This window comes from Zootermopsis nevadensis, unplaced genomic scaffold (genome assembly GCF_977971745.1).
Source record: "Zootermopsis nevadensis isolate Lab colony 2312 unplaced genomic scaffold, Znev_1.0 Znev_ptg000025l, whole genome shotgun sequence".
In the NCBI taxonomy this organism is placed as follows: domain Eukaryota; kingdom Metazoa; phylum Arthropoda; class Insecta; order Blattodea; family Termopsidae; genus Zootermopsis; species Zootermopsis nevadensis.
This window is the reverse complement of record NW_028259157.1, coordinates 14,112,388-14,134,191: the sequence shown is the minus strand read 5'-3', so window position 1 is coordinate 14,134,191 and position 21,804 is coordinate 14,112,388. Positions and strand designations below refer to the sequence as shown.

Here is a 21,804-nt window from a genome sequence, read left to right as displayed (position 1 = left end):
TAAAATTTCAAAACTCCTTTGCGTTCGTCGGACTCCGTGAGAGACAATAATAACTCTACATGATCGGAAAAATCAACTACCTTTGCACGTTGCACCAAGTACTACACCATACGCCATTCAAAGTAAGCTGATGAACGATACCGCAACACACACAAAGAGCCATTCGCCTCGAGTCCCCTCCAGAACAGGCCGCATCCACTCGTACGTGTCCGATGCACTGGCGTACATGAAACACAAACACAGATTATAAGTCAAACATACCAACCAGCAATCGCCAATGCTCAGAACTTGGATCCATAAAATGGAAAGAAAACAACACACTCGCACCATAATTTAACTGTATCACCCTTTTTTAAGTTAAAAGGGGGAGGCTCTTAGTGTCATTACATCCACCGGCAATCCCATTTTACGTAAACTGGATGTAAATGATCAATGATAAGGAGATATAAATACAATACCAATTTCAAAAGAATCAAACATGAGCATACATTTACAAAGTTCAAAACCACGACAACGAAGACTCAACCAATCTGACTCAAGTGATATCTCAACCTCTCACAAGAAATAAATAAAACACTCTCTCAAAAAAAAGAAACTCGCCCTCAGTCTCTCACCGAGAGATAGGGAAGCTACCTTACCTATCCTGGAAATCCTCTTTCTTGGCCAAATTAAAATACCAATGCCAAACACATAAAATGAAGGCAGAGCTACCTCCAATGGAAAACATGGTAGAATACTATCATTATTATTATTCAGTGTTCTGTCTTACGACAAGTCCTTCAAACTGTGAAACTTGTTACAATGCAGACATCAAAACATCTTGTAAAAATAAACAAGTGCATGTGCATGGTGGAATATTTCGCTATCTTGCCAAAGAATTTGATTGTGTGAATCATGAATTAGCACATTTCATAATCATATTTCTCGTATACTTACACAATGCATGTCAAGTAGACACAGAGATAAATCTCTCGCAGACATGAGGTCCTTCGTGATAACAGCCGATTGATTTCCTGTCGTCATATCAGTGAGCCAGCAAAGTGTTTCTGCACATACTCCACTCTTTTCCTGGCAAGCAGTAGTCATGTCAGGTGACGCATCCTTCAACCTCAGTAAAGTCCCATGGATCAATCAAGCTTCTTCTCTGCAGCTATTACCAGAAAAAAAATGCAATCACATTCAACACATCACCTAATTTAAAGGTTTCATAACCGATCCCCTTGCTCAAAATTAACCAAAAGCACAGAAAATATCCCAGCAGCTCCGGTCACTGTGCACAATACTCACACGTCAACAAAACTAAATTCCTTACCTTCGCAATTAATCACTTATTAATTAGTAAACACATCACATTAAAGGCTCCACAGCACTACACACATCACACATGTAACAAAACCACTCATTAACAAAACCTTATCACAAATAGTCACCACCCTCGTCTACAAGCTATACCTAACCTCCAATTTTGATGTCCTATGAACAATATATTCACTAGAGAATCATGAATGCCTCTAGCATACCACAGATACTGCAATTATGCCAATCTCTCACCGCACATAGGTCTTTCAACATATCAAATCTCACATTTAAGTTCACAACATCTGAAGTACCTAATAAAATTGGACAGACTCATCTCTCTCACACGACAACCACATCAAATACATTCTAATGCTCATGTACTCACACAACGAATGCCTCGTTCAGACTGATATCAGTTTCTTGCGGATACGATGTTCCTTCTTTGTCCCAGCAGGTTTAATCTTCTGACATCAAGTCGGTCCGCCAACTGTTGCCGCACGTACTTCAATGCTTGTCTGGCTGGCAGTACGCAGGTCACGTGACAAACAGCATGGTGCTCAGTAGAATCTGAAGGATCATTCTGTTTCTCGTAATCTGCTACTCCCAGAAAGAGAAAATACAGTCACATTCAAGAAATCAAGACATCACACTCTTCTAAGAGCACACAGTTTTACTTCACCAAGCAGTTAACACTCCTACCTTAGCCAATGAACAAGCACCTTCCATTTTCAGAAGACAAATTCTGTAAAGTTCATTACAAACCACCCATTTACAAGTTAACTTTAAATACGGGTCACGACAGTGTCACAACCAGCGACCTGACAAATTCTGAACTCCCTCACTCACAGATTCATACTGGAGCCTTTCTTTCCTCCCCCCCCAGCAAATTTAAAGCATTCGCCAAGTGGGCCATTATTCCACACGTCATAATACTGCAACTACAAACTCTACAACTCACACACATCACGTCAGTCCCACGCAACTTCTGTTGCCACTGATTCAGTGGATATTTAACGAACAGTTCGCTTGCCGTCTGTTTGGAGCCGAGGATGTTGATCGCTGTCTCCAAGATACACGGCTCCCTCTCCTCGTGCCCCATTATGACAGCAAGGGAGTCTACAAACACCAGTCGGTCCATGCCCCTCAGGTTCGCCTGTTTTGATGTCATGGAGAAAGGACCTAAATGAAAGATTAAGAAATGGCAAGCCACTACAACACAGCCAACATCTGTAGCACTTCTACTACTAAGGTGAATTCAACCGACAAGGGGCAAGAGGTAGCCGTAGCAATTACATTTTTTTTCCATATCACCATCAGTAATGCCACTTTATCATACCTTCTGGAAGCAAAGGTGGAAACTTCACCATCAGTAATATAAATTGTTTCAATGTTGAACAATCTAAATTTATAAAACTGAACTCACCAGCTACCTGAGATATCGCCACCATTGTGTAGTGACAAACAAGGAACACACCGTCGTAACTCTTTCATGGCTGCAGCAACAAACACTCCTACCAACATACACAACAGGCCTTACTGGCTTTTCCAGATATGAAGCAGACGCTTTCAACAAGTTCACATACTAAATGTGGTTTTAAGAGAGATTTCAGGTTCTCACAGTGGTCTTTGGGTTCTAACACCACTTGGACTTACAGAAAACCAACACAGATTATGATTTTTAAACATTTAATGGTTCGCTATATCAGCTGCAGTTATCCTTGTGACTAAGCGCAATGCCATGAGGCAGTGGGAGCATGGAGGTACACTCCATGCATTCTCAATTATAGAACAATGTGGAGGTCAGCCTCAAAATGTGGTTCCTTAAACTGGCAAAGAAAAATCACGTTCTTCATTGTTTCTTTGTAGTCTCAATAGAAGAAATAGACAAGTTCTTTATTTCATTAAAACCATTTACTACTTTTCAGGAAAAAGGTCTTCTTCTTTCAATAATGGCATTGCAATTCAGAAAATAAGTTCATTAAACAATTTACTCAAATGGATGAACTTGCCTGTGACTGCCATCTGGTGAGTGGCTCTGGCTTGCTTGTCCTGCAATCTGCACGCAATCCCATGGACTGCGGAGATCTCCACATGTGGATCATCAGAACTGCAACGGCGAATCACAATGAGTACAGATAATTACACTCACATCCTAATGTTCAGTGTACAAAATGTTGGTCACAACAGTGGCCAATGCAGTAGCTGCTTCCTAAATCAGCAACTGATGTAAAAGGGACAGAGAAAATGGGAAATCTGGGTTTATGATATGAGAAAGAAATACATTACGTGCAGATGCCTCCTGGTACTGGCAGGATACTAAACACAAACTAATTGTGATACAGCCTCTAACAGGCTCACTGTACCAGTAAATAATGAGTTCTGGGTGCTCAGAGAAAGATCTATACCAGTGCCTCATAGACTGCCATGGGACTCGCTTACAATTCTGCGTTGAAAAGCCAGTGATTAACAATCTGTTATGTCATGTTAGTACCATCAGGCTGGAAAAACATCTTTTATTTTGTACACTTTTTTAATATCAAGAATGAGGTTAGTTTTACAATATTCTTCTGCCTCCAACTGCTCTTATATACCTTGGACAGGAGAAAAGCTGCTGCACTGTATTCTCATCTTCATTAAAATTCAGGGATGCCACCAAGAAACAGCAAATTATTTCCCAGCACTGACGATGGTAACGGATCAGTCGTGCTTGACTTCAGAGCAATACATGCTGTCTCCACGACCTGGAAAACACAAGCAACAGTTTCAAGTTATAACGAGTGACAACGCAGGCCAGATTCACTGGTAAGGGAAGTCAAATGTTTTAGTTACAGTAACTTTCAAGTACTGCACTTACTGTAATACTCTAAACACCTTTTCTCCACATCAGGGCGCATGTCATATTTATTTCCAGAACCTTTGGGTTTCATGGACACCAACATATCATTGACTAGACTTTTATTTTGTAAGTGGACTTTGACAAATCTCAACAATAAAATAAAAATTAATTACAAGTATATAATTTTTCTATAGTCTATGCTAACCGTAATAAACGTCAAAAAGGAACGTATTATACGCGTATCAAGTCATTTAATGATCTTCCACCAACAATTAAAACTCTAAATGATTTAAAGGTGTTCAAGCCTGCATTTAAATTATTTTTCATAATTGAATTGCAGAATCTGAAGGTTATGTACATTCACATGTGAAACACATCCTTGTAATTGTGTCAAAAGTACTGAAGTTTATATGTATTGTATGAAATGATTTGTTCTCCATCCTTTGGTTTAGTCCTAAGAAGGATCTATGGAATGTAAATAAACTGTACTCTCTAACATACCTGAACAATGCAATTCCTTATCCAAGTCACAAACACTACAGGTGCTTCGTTCTGTCTGGTTCTTCACATCTCCAACTCCAAAAAAGCTGCTTCCCCATCACGCACACAACTGATCTTCTGAAACGCTGATATTCAGACAAATTAGTCCTCCATGTCTTCGTTGATACCAGTAAACACACACTACAGCTACAGTTCACATGAAAGTTGCTACTCAGTACATCCCCTGATCTCAAACTACTCTTTGAGACAGACTAGGCACTCCCACTAAATCTATAACCGTACACCTCCTCGGAAAGCAAGGTAATCGCACGAGGGCCTGAGGTCTTCCTTGTGGCATTGTGAGGCATGCTACGAACACCCCATACTTGGTCACTAGGAATCAAAAGTGGGCAACGGCTATAGTATCCCACATGCTTGCAGGCACTCCTACCTGAAACAATACCAAATACCAAAATAAATATCCGCATTGTGACACCAGTCGTAACTGCTACTACGAATGCACTCTACACCTCATCAATAATCAACTGGCAAACTAAACCAACCCTCCATGCAACCAAAATATTTCACACTTATGTCCTTCACACAAGGGAAAGATGACACACATCAATTCAAATTAACTTCCACGCCCTGGCAATATATATGAGAGTAAATCTGCACTGGACTCAGAATGCATCCTAGCAACCAAAGAAATACAGAGGGGCAGAACGCCCACGCCATTTTATCATAGGCAGGGACGGCAACGTCTGAAAAACAGCGAACTCATCCGACCTCCTTGTCATAGCAGAGTAGTAGTAAACTACGTCTTACGCAGGAAAAGTCTGAGAACTGTTGGACAAAAAACAATCTTCCACGTGCCAAATTCCTGTTGCGATAAGAAGTGAGCCTGCCAAGTGTACTGAACATACTCCACTGATTTCCTGGCAAGCAGTAGGCTGGTCAGGTGACAGACAGCTTTTCCCCGAGTAAAATCCCAAGGATCAATTAAGCTTCTTCTCTCAGCTATTCCCAGAAAGACAAAATGCATTCACTTTTAACTAACACAAATGCAAAAATAAACAGCATTCTGATGACGCAGTTGATTGAACATGTACTTTTGTTCTTGGGGAGGGGGGCACACCACACACACTTCTGAGTATATAAATGTCACTTATCAATGCCGTAAACGCCTCATGGCGTTTATTTATTTGATTCCTCGGGAATCATCGACACATAACCTCAACCGTTAAACGATAACACCCCATCATTCCGTAACCTGATGACAGCCCACCTAGATCGCTGTTCGCACACATAAACTTACAGCACCTCCAAGACTCCGAAGACTAGACTCACGCTTACCAACACACACTCACTCTCACTCACTCTCACTCTCACTCTCTCTCACTCTCTCACTCTCTCTCTCTCTCTCTCTCTCTCTCTGTGCGAACTTGACCACAGCGAATTATAGTAGCGAACCCAGTAAACTACGTATTGAGCGGGAACAGAAGGGCAGCCGAATGGCATCGGCAGTTCGAGACCCAGCGGATTCTTACAGTAGTATTAAGTGTAGTATTAAGTTCTAAATATAAAACGAGGGCAGGACTGAACCGATTTCTGATTTCTGCCCTCTAAAAAAATAATTGAGGGTTAACGGGTGGGTGGGGAGCCGAAGATGAGAGAATGAGGGGGTTATGCAAAAATATATTTATGAGGGAGCAGCCAAAGGTGGTCCAAACAGACATCATATCAATCAACAATCTTTAACCAAAATGTGTTCAAAGCACTTGAGTCGAAAGAAAAAATCCAGCCAAATAAATCAACAAATCTGTCATCTACTGGGCATGAGATTTTTGCAAGCAAATCCAAATTCATAACAAACACCACACGCCAAACTTACAAGTTTACAAGTTTTAAAACCTTTATCCTTGTTTAACACACCACAAGCACAGAAAATACCCCGGCAGGTCACAGCACTACATAACAAAAACCAAAATCACTTCACAAATAGTCTCCACCCACGCCTACAAACGATACCTATACCAACTGGAAACAGCAATAATGTCAATCCCAAACTGCATTTACTTCTGTCAACATATCATCTCACACTTACAATCACAACATTTAAAGTACATCCTATAGGTCAGGTAATTACACACTTCATTCATTGTCCCATCAGGTTTCCTGTTCAGATATCAAGTCAGTCTGCGAACACACTCAACAGCTTACATGACAAGCATGCAGGTTTGATGGTTTGATTTATTTCGCTGGATTGTTTCTTTTTCGACTCATATGCTTTGATGTCTGTATGTTGTTGGTATACCCCCAACTGAGCCCCCTTTTATATATTTGTGCATAACCCCCCTCATTCTATCATATTAGGCGCCCCACCCTCCCGTTAACCCACAATTATTTTTAGAGGGCAGAAATCAGAAATCAGAAATCGTTTGAGTCCTGAGTCCTGCCCTCGTTTTATATTTAGAACTTAATACTACTGTAAGAATTAAGAATTAATACTACTGTAAGAATCCGCTGGGTCTCGAACTAACGATGTCGTATTCCGCAGGCCAGCACGCTATCCATTCGGCTACCAGGCTCCTACAAGATTACGATTCTGGATCTTCCTGATATATCGATGCCCTGCATTTCCCGCTCAATACGTAGTTTACTGGGTTCGCTACTAGAATTCGCTGTAGTCAAGTTCGCGCAGAGATAGAGAGAGAGAGTTGGTAAAATTTGTTGCGTGAATCTAGTCTTAGGTGCTGTAAGTTTATGTGTGCGAACAGCGATCTAGGTGGGCTGTCATCAGGTTACGGAATGATAGGGTGTTCTCGTTTAACGGTTGAGGTTATGTGTCGATGATTCCCGAGGAATCAAATAAATAAACGCCATGAGGCGTTTACGGCATTGATAAGTGACATTTATATACTCAGAAGTGTGTGTGGTGTGCCCCCCTCCCCAAGAACAAAAGTACATGTTCAATCAACTGCGTCATCAGAATGCTGTTTATTTTTGCATTTGTGTTAGTTAAAAGTGAATGCATTTTGTCTTTCTGGGAATAGCTGAGAGAAGAAGCTTAATTGATCCTTGGGATTTTACTCGGGGAAAAGCTGTCTGTCACCTGACCAGCCTACTGCTTGCCAGGAAATCAGTGCAGTATGTTCAGTACACTTGGCAGGCTCACTTCATATCGCAACAGAAACCTGACCTGCCTACTGCTTGTATCACAATGTTGTTGCACATTAAATCCCTTACCAGCTGTAACATTAACTTCACAAAGTTTACAGAACAGAATTGTTCCATCAGAACTAAAATATTCCTCACCGAAATCTTTAATGAAAGCTCTTAACTTTGCACTTTCAGAACACCACTTTTGGCATCTGAACTAAATGAAGGATTCACTGTAAATGCCCGAGAAATGTAGTTTCAAGTAAGAATTTCATACCCAAAATATGAATTTTATCCTCAAAATATAACCAAAATGATCCTAACCATGAATCACCAGTATTGTTCCCAACAAACTGTGGTCAACCGGTGTCCTTGAAGATCTAAACATGATTTTGTGATTGTAAATAAAATTTTCATGAAGCAGAGTCCTTGAGAAGCTAATAGTAGATCATACAGTAAAGACTGCACCAAACCCTTAATTTAGTATGACTCCTTCTTGTTCCTGTACGAACAAATATCTTTGAACAGAATGAGCAGTTGATTGATCCACTGGTTGCTTAGCCGCCTGACTGTGATTAAGAGATCAAGTGGCTAAAAGGGTGAATGAACTGACTAATTGATTCGTAGGCTATTTAATAATTATATTTCAACCGTACAAATTACTTAATACTAAATGGGATTAGGATTATTGTGAATGGAGGATCCAAGACATGAAATTGTAATCTGAACAAAATTAAACAAACAGCGATGCAAATACATAGTAATTAAATGGCTAATTTGAAGGGAAAAAAACATGCACAAACAATATTGATTATATAACTATCCACTGCTAATACTAAAGTGCCACTACATTCCTTGGGCAACACCAACCACCCACTGGTTTCTTGATTTGAACACTTTCCCAAAAAAACAGCACAATTCATGAAGCTCCTCATTATGTAATTTTCTCTCGCTGCCTGTATGTTTCTCTTAGTTACATGTATTCTGCTCATCACAGACATCAGTGCAAGACACCAAGTTTAACACCCACACAAAACAGCAGGTGAAATAAGTAGCCATTATTATCTGTAATTAAGAACTTTTCCAAAAGCAGGAACTTTGAACAATGAAGCATGAACTGGCCTTCAACCTAATAGAGGAAATAAATGTCTTAAATATACTGTCTCTTAGTATAACGATATTGCACAGTTCAGTATCACCTCACAATTGAATAAATATAGTCATTTCTTTCACTCTGATGTTGGAAACATACATGGCACCTATCACACCGTGCAAAGACGTCCATTCGACACAGCCCACACTGACAGGTTAATATTTCCCACTTATAGGACCACAGTTCCCTTGTTCTGTAGTGTCCTCTGTATCAATGAAACATTATGTCCATGTGACCATGCACTCTTTCTCCTACACAGTAACAATTCTAAGGCCATGTGATATCCCCAATTTCATCATGATCATGTAGTGACTGCTTACCATAATATACTACCAACATAATAAACAACAGGAAGCAGCAATTACCTGGCATGTCACAGCATTAGTGGGGGAGCCTACACAGACAAGACATGCAACATAAATCACATGCGTTGCGCATATGCGCATGCCAATCCAAATGTTCTTGGATCAGCACACAAGAACAAAACACAATTCTAACACACATGAAGAATCACAGCAAGGTGAAAAATCACTAACACACTGTCTGACCGGTATTCTACACTACTGTGAATGAAACAGTGATCCACAGAGCAATAAAATTAATTTAGTGTCCTACAAAACAACTCATTACAAAGATGGTTGCCTGCGACATTGCACAAACTGATTTTTACATTAAATGGTGCAACAACCTGCAAGACAGCCACCTCCATATTCACTATCATAAGAACCTCAAAACTCAATTCAGTAATGGCAGATGACAAAGTTAAAATGAACAGAAGATCAAGAGAACTGAAATGGTAGATATTCACACCAAATTTCACAAAAACCAGTCAACTGCTGTGTAACTGAATCAGGCTAGATGGACATACACATGCAGCGTACTTCATTAATAAGACTGCTTTATAAGTCATTCAAAAACCACTGGATCAACTGGCATATTCTGATACACTATGATCAGATTCAACTGGAAGATCTGAGGAAACTGACAAAAAAAAAACCTCTTCAGTCAGGACAGCAAATCCCCTGCTGAGACTTGTGCATAGGACGTAATTCATTTGAGAAACAGGAGTGCTAACACCACACTGCTATAATTTACTGGTAGAATCACTCCTTCCCAAACGAGGATTTGCACAGAATAGTTTTGTCCATGTACTACACAACAATTCAGATCATTTTTTCCTTACGCATAGGAGATATTTATTTATGGGGGATTTACACTAGTGACAGACTTCCTTCCTGTTGCTATAAAACAAGTTTGTGTCCCAAATTCCCCAAACCCTATTTCCTTCATGTATTCTAAAACACAGGTAACCCACAAATTTAGCATTCTGTACTTGCTATAGTACATTCTTTTCCAACTGAAACACATTTGCTCATCTTACATTCAGTTCACATATGAATAAAATGGGAAGAACCCTGAGAGAAGGCACAGACAGACCACAGAAATCACGTCCACAACATTCACAATAACACTCACCTGCGAGCTTCTTCGTACTTAATCTGCTGTCGCAAGAACACCGCATTCTTCAGCAGTTCCTGTATGTTACCAAGGTTATCCTCTGCCCCCTCCATAGACTTCACTGCCCTGGAGAACAATACAACTGCTGAAAAAACTACACAAAGTTCTGGGAAGGTCTTGTGATTCTCACTTTTCTTCCAAATCATATATATATAGATAGATAGACACACGCACACACACCATATTTGGCGACTTTGTGTTAGGACTCAGGATCTTATTCCTTTGCCAGGCAGAAATGTCAAATGAATGAAGGTCTAAAATCACTAAGTTAATTGATTAAATAATAAGCTTTCCTTGTAACATAAAGACAAATGTATCTCATGTAGTAGTTGTCAGACCAAGGAAATATGGATACTTCAACTTCACAGCTGCAGAAGTCAACTACAGACAAACAGAGGATGCCTCTGAAGTGAGTTATCACTTGCATGGACTGTGGTCAAAATTTATAGAATTGTTTGTAATTTCCATTGTGCTGGTTCTAAATTATATATTTAGAATGTACAGGAAGTCATTGTAAAATAATGAGCATAAAACACAAATTCTTCAGATTGATAAAATAATTTTCATTTTGAAACATTTAAATATTACTTGGAAAATCCATCTATGGACACCATACTTGTTTCTGTCTGCTTCTCTGATATTCAAAGCTCATAATTAAAATGAACTGAGGACTGAATATAGCTAACATCAAAGCTAAAATTGAATATTAATCTCCAAACTTCTTACAAGTCTTCCAAGTGGTGTTCCTCAGGTTTCACCATCAAATTTCTGCATACATTTCATTTTTCCAGAACTTCTTGACAAATACATATGCCACAAAGCCTGTAATCATGTAAAATTCCTAAGTTTATCTCTTGTTTTGTTTTTTGGGTTTCTGTTAACATCGTCACACACTGCTCCTGTAGGATGCAACAGAAATGCATAACAAGTCTTTCCGTTTCAGCTGCAAGTGGCCGTGACAAGCGAACCCGGCGAGGGTCTCATCATTGCCTTCCGTGACTATGATAAGAAAACCCTGTCTCTCAAATGAGATACAAACCCAAGATCTGCCAGATATGAAGTAGGAGAGTTAACCGCACAGACAAAACGTTTAACAGATGAAAGTTTTAAGTTAGTCTGTATAAAATTTACTCTCTAACAGTGCTGTAAATCCATGACAACTGTGTGATACATACTCCAGGTGGCAACAGTATTGCCATCTTTGGTGATGTTGTACTGGAACACACCACCGATCTTCTTGGCACGCTCTGGGTTTGCCGCAACCCGCTTTATCAGCAAGTCAAACACACCATCCGAATCCAGCGCCGATGTGGATGCCTGCACCAACAATGCAACCTCACATTACAGTTTACAAAGCCACCAACATCATACACCATTTCTGCATGTCTCTAGGAACCTGTTAACTCTCTGGTGATAGAAAACGAAGGTCGAACATTGCCAATACCAAACAGTATCACTAGCTGCAGGACCAAGCCACTTTGGCACAGTTCAAACACATCTGTATTTGTCTAAGATCCAGCTTAATATTATCCTCCCCTTAAATTCTCAGTCTTACTTATGTCCAATTTTTTTAACAGGATTCCCACCAAACTATGCATACATTATGTGTTTTCATCTTATGAACAACACATTTAGTCCTTTAGTTCACTATCCTAAGAATCCACTTATTTGATCCTTCAAGATCCCAAATAATATTTGGTTGTTTTCAAACACAATTTAGGTTCTTCACACAAAGAAAGAAACCATATTTTACAACCATACAAAAGTGGAAAAATATGGATATGATGTAATTTGATCTTTAGCATTACTGAGAGTAGTTTCGATGGTTACACACTCTGTAATCAATAATGAGTACTTCCTGAACGTGTTAAATATTTATGAATACTATATTTTTAGCTTAAAAACAAATGCAAAACCATGTTCATATTTTCATTCTATGTCAGGACATGAGATGTGCCTCTGAACTACAAATTCCAGTTTTCACTTCCCTCACCTTGGTGGACCTCATCACAGCAGGCATAGTGACTGACTGATGCAACCAGCATACATCAGAGCTACTCACTTGTGTTTCTTCCATGACCTTGAACACAGCTACTGTACTGTACTGTACTGTACATGTTATCAAGACAACCTTACATGTAGGCTAAAGTGCAAAGTCTTTCCTGCCTCCTTGACAGTGACTCAGCTAGTCAAAAAACTTACTGCTTTTACAAAACAAAGGTTCATTATTCTGTTACACAAAACACACACAAATGGCCATATCATGACTCGGCTCCACCCCCAGCATCATGCCAAATTTTTTTTCCAAGTCTAAGCCAATTTCTGACCTAATGACATTTTACATAAACAAGTGTAGTGAAACAATGTATTCATGTGACAACTTCTCTTTGTCTCCCACAGTTCACTATTCACAAAGCACTAAGTGAACTGTACAAATCGTGAAGTTTCTTCCTCACTTTGCCCACTGAAGATGCAAATATCCTGAGAAATTGATTTGCAGATATTTACCATAAGCTGGAAATGTAACTAGGAAAGAGAAAACAAAGAAATTCCATAGAGCTTTTGAGTAACCTCTGAAGACCAACTAGGAAATTAAAGAAAATAATTAACCCCTTCAGCCACAGTGAAGGTGCATAATATTCTATCAATCCATTGTTACCTCAAAGAAAACACAACACGTCTCCACGACAACACTAAACTAGTTAATGCTGCTTAGAGAAATAAATTACTGTTTATTCTGAGATCAATATAAAACCCACATTATATATTCTGTGGGCAAAATGCAGAGATAATGACTGTTACAGCAGGTGGTACATACAGTTACAACTCAGCTTTAAAGGGTTAAAATGGATCTTACTGAAGATGTGATACTAGCAATGCTGTAATGTTTGGGATCTTAACAAAAAGGAAACATAACCTTGTCACTGAGAGTAAGAAATTGCTAGGCTGAACAATGCAGGTTATCACAAGATAACAGAATATCAGTTACACTTTATATCGATTATAAACACAACTTGCAATCTGTAGGAACAAACACCACACAGCTCAGGCCTGCCTCATGGACTTATCTTGAACCACTTGAACACAATCCACAACCTAACACCCAGTATTTTAAAGATCCATTTTAATATTACACTCCCATCTATGAGTTGGTCTCTGAAGCCATCTCTTCCCTCAGGTTTTCCACACAAAATTCTGTACTCATTTCATGTCTTGCTCATGCATGCTGTATGCCCTGCCCATCAGAGCTAACCTATCATTTTACTAAAAATCCAGAATTAAATCTTATATTTGGCTCATTAAACCCACACTAAATTAAACATTCTCCAACACACAATTACAGAATTTACATCAAAATGTACATTTATATTAAGTAAGCTTTACATGCAAACAACACAGCTCAAATGCTTCGTCTTGTTTAGTAGCAGTGTACTGCATAATCAAATTGCATTTTTCTGTGAGGAACCTGCAATATGTGTGACCTTTTATTTCCACTGCGTAGACATGAAATTTAACACAAAAATTTCATTGGAAAAGCTGAAAGGAAAACAGTACTTGGGAGATCTACACACACACAGACATTACTAAAATGCACCTTAGAGAAATATGATGTGAAGAAATAGATAGACTCAACCAGCTCATGACAGAGCATAAGGGCAGAATTATGTGAACGTGGTGAAAGGCCAGCAGCAACAAAATTTCTCACCAGCAGAACAACCATCATCAAAGATGATCTTGGCCCATCAGTCAGCCACAAAAACGTACCTTGTGCTGCGGGACGGATGCCTCGGTGAGATCGACATATGCGCCAGATATCACCACGCTCCCCGTCTCTTTCACCTTGGTCTGAAAGTGGATACGGTTCCCCTGTTGCCACATGTCAGTCTGTAGTGTCTGCCCAGGGATAACCGGCTTGCTGAACCGAGCCTGTAAACCAGTGACAGTCATCATTTTCTTCGTACCCTCGCACTCTGATGGCCTGTGTAGTGCAACGATCTAAACCATATTAATGGGGATATCAGGTTGCATCTCAGTCCAGTTTCTGACTATCCTTCTCAGGCTAATCAGAGTTCTCCTCAGTCCCTCCAAAGAACTTCCAGCATAGTAACATGAAAATTAATATTACTGCCCCTTTCCAAATTCATACCCATTCATTATCCTCTCATTCTATCTGATGCTATATAACCTCTGAAAATGAAACACATTCATGAAATAACATCATATTTAACAATCTCTCTGATGGAAAAAAAGTACAAAGAACTTACAAAGCAACAAGATGATAAAATTAAAAAAAAGAGACTGAAATGGTAAAATGTTATGAACAGTCCTCCGGAATTACAACTTAGAAATCTACTATCAAGCCACACCATTGCACCATGCTTCACATGAATATTCTTTTACTTACCATAGGCCTCCCTTAACGTATCCACTGTGAATGGGAGTCACGGTTATGAAGTATTCCAACAGGGATGCGAGAAAATAGGAAAGCATGTGGAAAGAATAAGAAAGCACAATGACTGACATCAACTGAACTGTACATCAGACACGGAAGAGGCAAGTGAAAAATGCTGTGAACACAAACAATCCATAGAACAACAGAAAGAGGGTGCTGGAATGTTATCATGAGAATGTGAAAATAGGAAAGCCCCAAAAAGAGATGTTTCTATTACACACCTTTATGGCTTTGAATTTGGTTGGATCATTATCCGCATACTGCTGTAGGACATGGCGGGCTGAGAAGCCCAGCGAACACAGACCGTGCAGGATGGGCCGATCAAATCCACCAAATGCAGCCACATTCGGGTCAATGTGAAGTGGGTTGCGGTCTCCAGACAGTCGGTAGAGTGCAGCCTGCAGGAAATAATGTTGAAGTGAAGAAACATTGACAATTAATTTGTAGGTGTGTTTATGATCTCTCTCCATACTAAATTCTACAGACTTAGCTGCAGTGTTTCATTAGTCATAATTTTCACACACAGCAATAAGTGCAGATTCAACGCAGTCAGCATTTTCAGTCTACATCAAATAATCTTAAGGATGCACATTTTACAAAGCTCTATCACCACAAATATGTCAAGATCTTAATTAGATTGTGCTTCTTCTCCATATTTCACACGTTAGTACTACTGACAGAAGAAACTAAAATTACATACACAGAATAAGAAAAGTTACATTCACACACCCCCCCCCCCCCCCCCCCCAAAGAAAAATAACCAAAGAGCCTCACACGTAACATATGCTTCCCTCTATTCTGACCTGATCAAGAGACGTGTGTTGCTCAACAGACAAATCAGGAATCCGCTTTGGTGGTTCTGCTGTTGGCACATCATAGGGTGAAGTACGCTTGTCTGTAACACCCTTCATTCCAACAGCAAATGTTGTCAGCAGGGACTGTGCCACCTTCTCACCACTTTCATCAAATGTCTCCACTGCAATAATGACAACAGACAGCAACTGAATTTGTATCACCTTGAAGACTAGACTTTTAAACCACTTATATTCCCCCTAGCCTAGACAGATCAAAGAAAAAGAGACACGTTACAACTGCACGAACCAAGTTGACAGAAGTTACAAATGGAATGATCATACTGCACAATTTTATCTCACCTTCCACCAGCACAACAGTCCCGGATCCCTTGTCCAACATATCCACCACCTTGCAGTGCACCTCAAGAGTCCCTTCACTGTTGATGGGACGCAGAACCTCCAAGTACTGCTCACCATGCAACATCTGGCAACATAGCAGCAACACGATCCTCCTCAGTCAACTCCAATTATGTACTCAATCGTTTCTCATTCCTTTGTGCCTCATCAGCAACCCTAAGGTTCATAATCCAATCAGTCTCTACGTCGAAACCACTGAACTATCTTTAAGTTAGCAGAACTTCTCGAATCCATTTAGTGGAAAGAAAGAAAGAAATACTTTATGATATATCTGCAAAAACAACTGAATACTGTCATTTGTTTACATGACCGAGTGGCATGCCAGTGGGAAGCATCTACACTCTGTGCAGCTCACTGAATCAGTGTGAATTCTATCCTCACTCTCTCTATGGTGCAGGATATTCTTTGAAAAACTGACTGTATACTTGGCTTCTCAAAAAATAGAACACTTTCTTTATAGAAGCCAAAGGTTCATCACTGAGTTCACAAAAGCCTGCCATAAGACTAACCTGAGCCAGCTGCATCCAGTTTGCTCCATAGATTCCTATCTCCCAAAGGTCCATCTTAACGCCATCCCACCTACGCCAATGTCTCACCCACAATCTCCTCCCTTCAGGCCTTCTAACCAATATCTTGTAAACACCCCACCCCTTAACAATGCGTTCCGCATGTCCCGCCCGTCTTATCCTCCTTGATTTAATCGCCCTAACAGTATCAAGTGAGGGGTACAGTCCGTGAAGCTCATAATGCAATTTTCTTCCTGCCTCTTAGGTCGAAATATCCTAAACACTCTGTTCTCAAAGACCCTCAATCTATGTTCCTCCCTCAAAGTGGGAGACCAAGTTTAACACCCATACAGCACAACTTTTGTATCTTTAGTTTTCTTGATGTGAGATGAGAGGACAAAACATTTTGGACTGAATGATAGCAAGCATTCCCCGAGTCCACACCACACTGCTCAATTACAACTTCACTAGCATAGAATACGACCTGAATGATCCTCCGTTGCACTGAACAGAAAAACAACTCACTGCAGTATTATTTTTGCAGAAGCTGGATCTGCTTTCATTCCATGAGGACCAGCAGACTTTTAATTTCTTCCTCACTGCATGTACAGTGAACTAAACAAGTCAAGTGCGATGGAGACTGGCTATTATATTCGTAATAGACAAAGCACAGGCAGTAAAATGTGCCTTGCGTTAAGATATATGGACATGTTCAGCTGCGAAGGCAAGAAATGCACATACAGAGATGAAAACACAGCAAGAAGATTGTGAGGTGGCTCAGGGTTGCATCCGAAGGCAGGCTTCGAAATGACCGATGCTGAACCTTGCGGTTATCCTCAAAAGAGTCTGCTTATCAAGACATAACCTCACTTACCCTGGCAGGATTGAAATCCCTGCCACTGAACACCTCAGCAGTAACACTAGACTCCATCACGGCAGACACGCCTTGCAACACGAGGAACGTCGGCAACGCAGAGAAGTCTGCGTGGCCTTCATACAGGAATCTCAGGTCACTTGGGTTGGTCACAGTGCTACCAACTGCAATAAAACAAACACATTACTTGTCTGTCACACTGTCACAAACACACGCACATAAGGGCACATTACTCACCTCCCAGTGCATACAGGATCAGGTCATGAGGAGTGTATTGGAACTTTGTCACAACACTCTTCTGGAAAGGAAATCAGGACCTTAAACCATGTTCACAGAATAAGTGTCACCAAGAAGACAAAAGAAGTTCAAGTCTGCACAAAGATTAGCCACCATCAATACTTGGATGGCAGCACCAGCCATTGCCAAAACTAATGTACACCTCATTTAACAAAATACTGGACCTCCAGTGGCGTAAGCCACAACTGAAGTAACGTAAACCACGTACTACAATTATGGCGACGGGCTAAAATCCTGTACACAATAAACAAAATTAATTCTGCTCATTCATACATCTTATACTACACTCCCTCTATACACCTCCACTGGATGGTGCTTAGACACAGGGGTAACTTGAATAATTACTATCTGAAAGCATATGCAAAAAACTACATCGAGTCATAACTCACGCCATCAGAAGAAAGCCCAGAGTTCGACTTCATCTGCTCCAGAACGGTCATCAGGGTACCAGATGCCTCCTGGATGGACTCCAATTTAACGGCAGCAGACATATCTGTCACCTTGCCCCAGTTCTCACGTACAGCCTCTGGCGTCACCAGCTCATTCATCTGTGCACGCAGCAGGCCGCCCGGTGAACGCACCAGATAACCTGAAGGTTGTCAGACAAGAACGCATCCTGATGGAAAGTTCTGCCGACACTCAGCACGGGAGGTAAACGGTTCTCTGCTTGTCTATCATTACTGCGCTTCATGGCTATTCCAAGCTGTCTCACTGAAATCAGGACCCTTGCAACATGAATCCGGTCATTCTACCACTGTTGACACATCTACGGAAGTCCACATGCAGATTCTGCGACTTATCTACGATTGTGATTTGCAGTGAAAAAATCATTTCTGCATTTCACTGAAAGAGCAACAACAGACCCAACCTTCATGACCCTAATGAAATGCAGTCCTGTTTTGGACGGCATCACATGACTCAGAACCAGTGGTGTCGTTACAGGCATCGAGCATATTCCGAACAGGGGTGCCACTGACCCTTACATTTTCCTGCCCAGCCAGCAGCAGACTCGATGATGGAGCCAGTCTCCTCACAGGATTCGTGACACAGCCACGCGACGACTGGCGCAATCAGCTCTGGGCGCAGCTGCGCAAAGAAATCTGTGCAACAAACAAGTGACTTATCAGTATCACATTAGTGTTTATAATCATGAGACAATATTAAAAACTGCTGATAACAGATCTCCAAAACATGAACTATTTATTACAACTGATAATATGACAAAAGGGTGAATATACTTCCAAAATGCACTGTTTGCATCATTTTGATGTTCATTTATTGTAAACAGAAGTGACACACTGTCAGGCTTTAGTATCAGCAGCATTAAAAGTTCAGACCCACCAGGTGGCAGGATGTCTTCAGTAAGCCGGGATGCCGCAGTTGGCACAATCACATTGCAGTGGATGTTGTCCTTCCTGCCCTCTATCGCTAACGTATTGTTCAGACCAACCAGCCCCATCTTGGCAGCACTGCAACCATAAAAAAAAACATACATGGACTCCTCCCAAGAAATGCATAAAGCGGCCATCGCTCACACCAACTTTCTTATTTGAGAACAACTTTTCAGCCGCACAAATTACACAGTCCTGAAAGGAAGAGTGAACTGGAGAGGATGTAGAAGTGACCCTCGGTTATATAACACACTAACCCAGCATCTGTCTTGAGGAACTGTGGGGGAAAACAGTTTCTACCATTTCTGGCAACCAAAGACAAACTTTTATTTTTATAAATAACCAGAATGTTAAATCAATATTTCATAGGCGGGGGGAGGGGTGTATTGTAATTAATACTTTTAAATCCCAAAGATATTCAAAGCAGAACAGATTAATGTCCAAGATATCACGCACACATTATACAAATGATCAATCCTATGAAAGATAAATATACTGAAGTGTCACTAACACCGACCTGTAGTTTGCCTGCCCAAAGTTCCCATATAGACCAGAATTGGAGGATGTCACAATGACACGTCCATACTTTTGTTTACGGAAGTGAGGCCACGCGGCTCGAGTTGCCTTCAAAGCACCTGTTAGGTGTACGTCCTGAATTAAGCCTGCAACAGTAACAAATGATCATTAAACCTCAACAGCACTAGTAACTAGACAAAAAAGCATGCAAAACCATCCCTGTACTCAAGAAATCTACCATATTCCCTTTTCTTTTGGCCTCCTATACAATATCAATAACAGTCAAAACAGCTCAGCATAGCAGACAGTATTTGTCAAGGTTTTCCTCAGCCTCTCTAGGCAAATGCCATGGACAGTCTCTTGAAACTGGTCAGAACCACAATGATAATAGACGCTTGTGAATTTTAACTCTTTCAGAATTAGTCTCTGCAGAAAGCAGTTTGTAAGAAGGAAGGAGAAAGAGAAGAGGTGAGAGGACAAACAAGAAACTTACATGCGAATGCAGTAGCAGCCAACAAGCATCATAATGCACTAACCCACCTTTGTGCCGGATCTCTTCTACAACACTGTCTGCTGCACTGCTACTCTTCCCATCGCCATGGCGACCACCACCAAGGTCATTCACCACAACTGATGCTCCACGCTCCGCAAACAGCAGGGCATATGCTTTACCCAGGCCTGAAACATAAAGTCATGGCTGGTCAGAATTATGAGGAACTGGCACACAAGAAATGATAAGTGGGTGAAACGACACACAGAACTGTTCATTGCAAGAAGTTGTAAGCAAATGCCATGATTAATACGATTATGAGACAATGGAAACAGACAAATGATAAAAGAGAAGGGTATTAACTCACCTCTGCAGTGCACACATCACATGGCATGTGGAGTCTCATCATACTTTAATATTATCATGACAACTTTTATCCATGGAAATGGACACACACAAACTGGTACAATTAAAACTGGAAACATACTGTTGTAGCAGCCCACACCCTTCAATTTCATATTTTTGTCTTAACAAATGAGGGAAAGAACTATATTTTTTTTGTACAATATAGTCATTAATGAAGCTGAAACCGCGAAGACAAGAACGATAACCTAAAATAATTTCGACAAGAATTAAATATTTCCGAAAGAAAGTCTTGCATACTAGAAAAGCGATCAGGCACAAACATTATTTTCGTGTACGATAATCACCTGCACCAGCTCCTGTAACTACAACCACTCGGCCATCGAATCGCAGATCTGTCATGCTTAATAGGGCCCTACAGAAGTCCGAACCTGAAACAAGACGAAGTTACGTGACCAAACACACGGATAAGGTAGTACAAGTGCAAGATTAACCAGTACTTCGTACCTTGTTTACTTTCGTGTGTATAACTGCGAAGTCATCGTCAAGAAATAATGTAACCGTTAAAATTATAATACAACGCACAAATTGCTAAATCTTACTACGTACGATAAATCCGCCGCTGTCTAGTCGTAGACTCCAAGACACAATCCACTACCACGAGATCATCACAGTTTGTGTGCTTGTGTTTTCAGACCTTCGCATCAGATACGGCCAGTCTGCTGTCTGACATAACTGCAAAACCTCTGTACAAGAGATATGTACTGTACTTCAAAACAGGTTACGAAAGTGATCGACGCAATTTCGCTAGTCATTCTTTCCCATATCGATATATTTAGATTAATGCAGTGCTACCAATAGTATCAGTAGATCTAGCGAAAATGTTCGAAAGCAACAAATGGCATTTTACCTGTCTGAATGTAGAGTTCCCAAATTGAGATATTTCCTTGCCCTACTTTCACATTTTATACCTTGTATCATAATATCCCATAGAAACTGTACTTACTGCTTTTATCTTTCTTAACTCATGTTGCAGTTTTCCTGCCTATGTTATTAATACAGAAAAGAAACATGACTAACTCAAAAGCATGAAGTAACAAGGGGAATATGCTTACTGCCTTCATCACCAGAGAGATCGCCTAATAATGGTGTCAATTTATATTACACTACACTGCGCAATATCCCACAACGCTGTCATCTTCACACTCTTTTCCCATGAGCATCTGCTCTACACAAGGAAGTTAAATCAGCAACT

The 21,804-nt window shown here is 40.4% G+C and overlaps 2 protein-coding genes and 1 long non-coding RNA gene across 17 annotated transcripts; 1 reads left to right on the top strand and 2 right to left on the bottom strand.

Moving 5' to 3' along the window:
- Positions 1-76: 76 nt before the first annotated feature.
- LOC147872659 (transcription-associated protein 1-like) lies at positions 77-10,455 on the bottom strand. 10 transcript variants are annotated; one of them, XM_087355919.1, is made up of 8 exons: positions 5,904-5,973; positions 4,637-5,066; positions 3,891-4,040; positions 3,309-3,406; positions 2,258-2,452; positions 1,685-1,893; positions 937-1,150; positions 77-217 (listed from the first exon to the last, which is right to left on the bottom strand). In XM_087355919.1, exons 3-6 carry the CDS (start codon positions 3,931-3,933, stop codon positions 1,834-1,836), a joined length of 396 nt encoding a protein of 131 aa, XP_087212045.1. In that variant the 5' UTR covers positions 3,934-4,040; positions 4,637-5,066; positions 5,904-5,973; the 3' UTR covers positions 77-217; positions 937-1,150; positions 1,685-1,833. The 10 variants fall into 10 exon arrangements, 9 of the variants coding, with proteins under 9 accessions (XP_087212045.1, XP_087212042.1, XP_087212044.1 ...); XM_087355916.1 differs by having other exon boundaries at positions 1,685-1,896; positions 5,904-5,920; XM_087355918.1 differs by lacking the exon at positions 5,904-5,973 and adding an exon at positions 5,239-5,416 and having other exon boundaries at positions 1,685-1,896.
- Positions 8,394-21,794, bottom strand: LOC147872657 (peroxisomal multifunctional enzyme type 2-like). Of its 6 annotated transcripts, none has more exons than XM_087355912.1 (16): positions 21,665-21,794; positions 20,897-20,980; positions 20,237-20,374; positions 19,698-19,842; positions 19,131-19,258; positions 18,767-18,889; positions 18,179-18,378; positions 17,730-17,790; positions 17,493-17,656; positions 16,056-16,179; positions 15,705-15,877; positions 15,123-15,299; positions 14,214-14,375; positions 11,624-11,765; positions 11,175-11,270; positions 8,394-10,514 (listed from the first exon to the last, which is right to left on the bottom strand). In XM_087355912.1, exons 2-15 carry the CDS (start codon positions 20,949-20,951, stop codon positions 11,209-11,211), a joined length of 1,854 nt encoding a protein of 617 aa, XP_087212038.1. In that variant the 5' UTR covers positions 20,952-20,980; positions 21,665-21,794; the 3' UTR covers positions 8,394-10,514; positions 11,175-11,208. The 6 variants fall into 6 exon arrangements, with proteins under 6 accessions (XP_087212038.1, XP_087212036.1, XP_087212037.1 ...); XM_087355910.1 differs by lacking the exon at positions 21,665-21,794 and adding an exon at positions 21,159-21,311; XM_087355911.1 differs by lacking the exon at positions 21,665-21,794 and adding an exon at positions 21,057-21,296.
- LOC147872658 (uncharacterized) lies at positions 10,716-12,366 on the top strand. Its single transcript, XR_015537087.1, has 2 exons — positions 10,716-10,857; positions 11,392-12,366. It is a non-coding gene; the product is annotated as an uncharacterized LOC147872658 (long non-coding RNA).
- Positions 21,795-21,804: the final 10 nt, after the last annotated feature.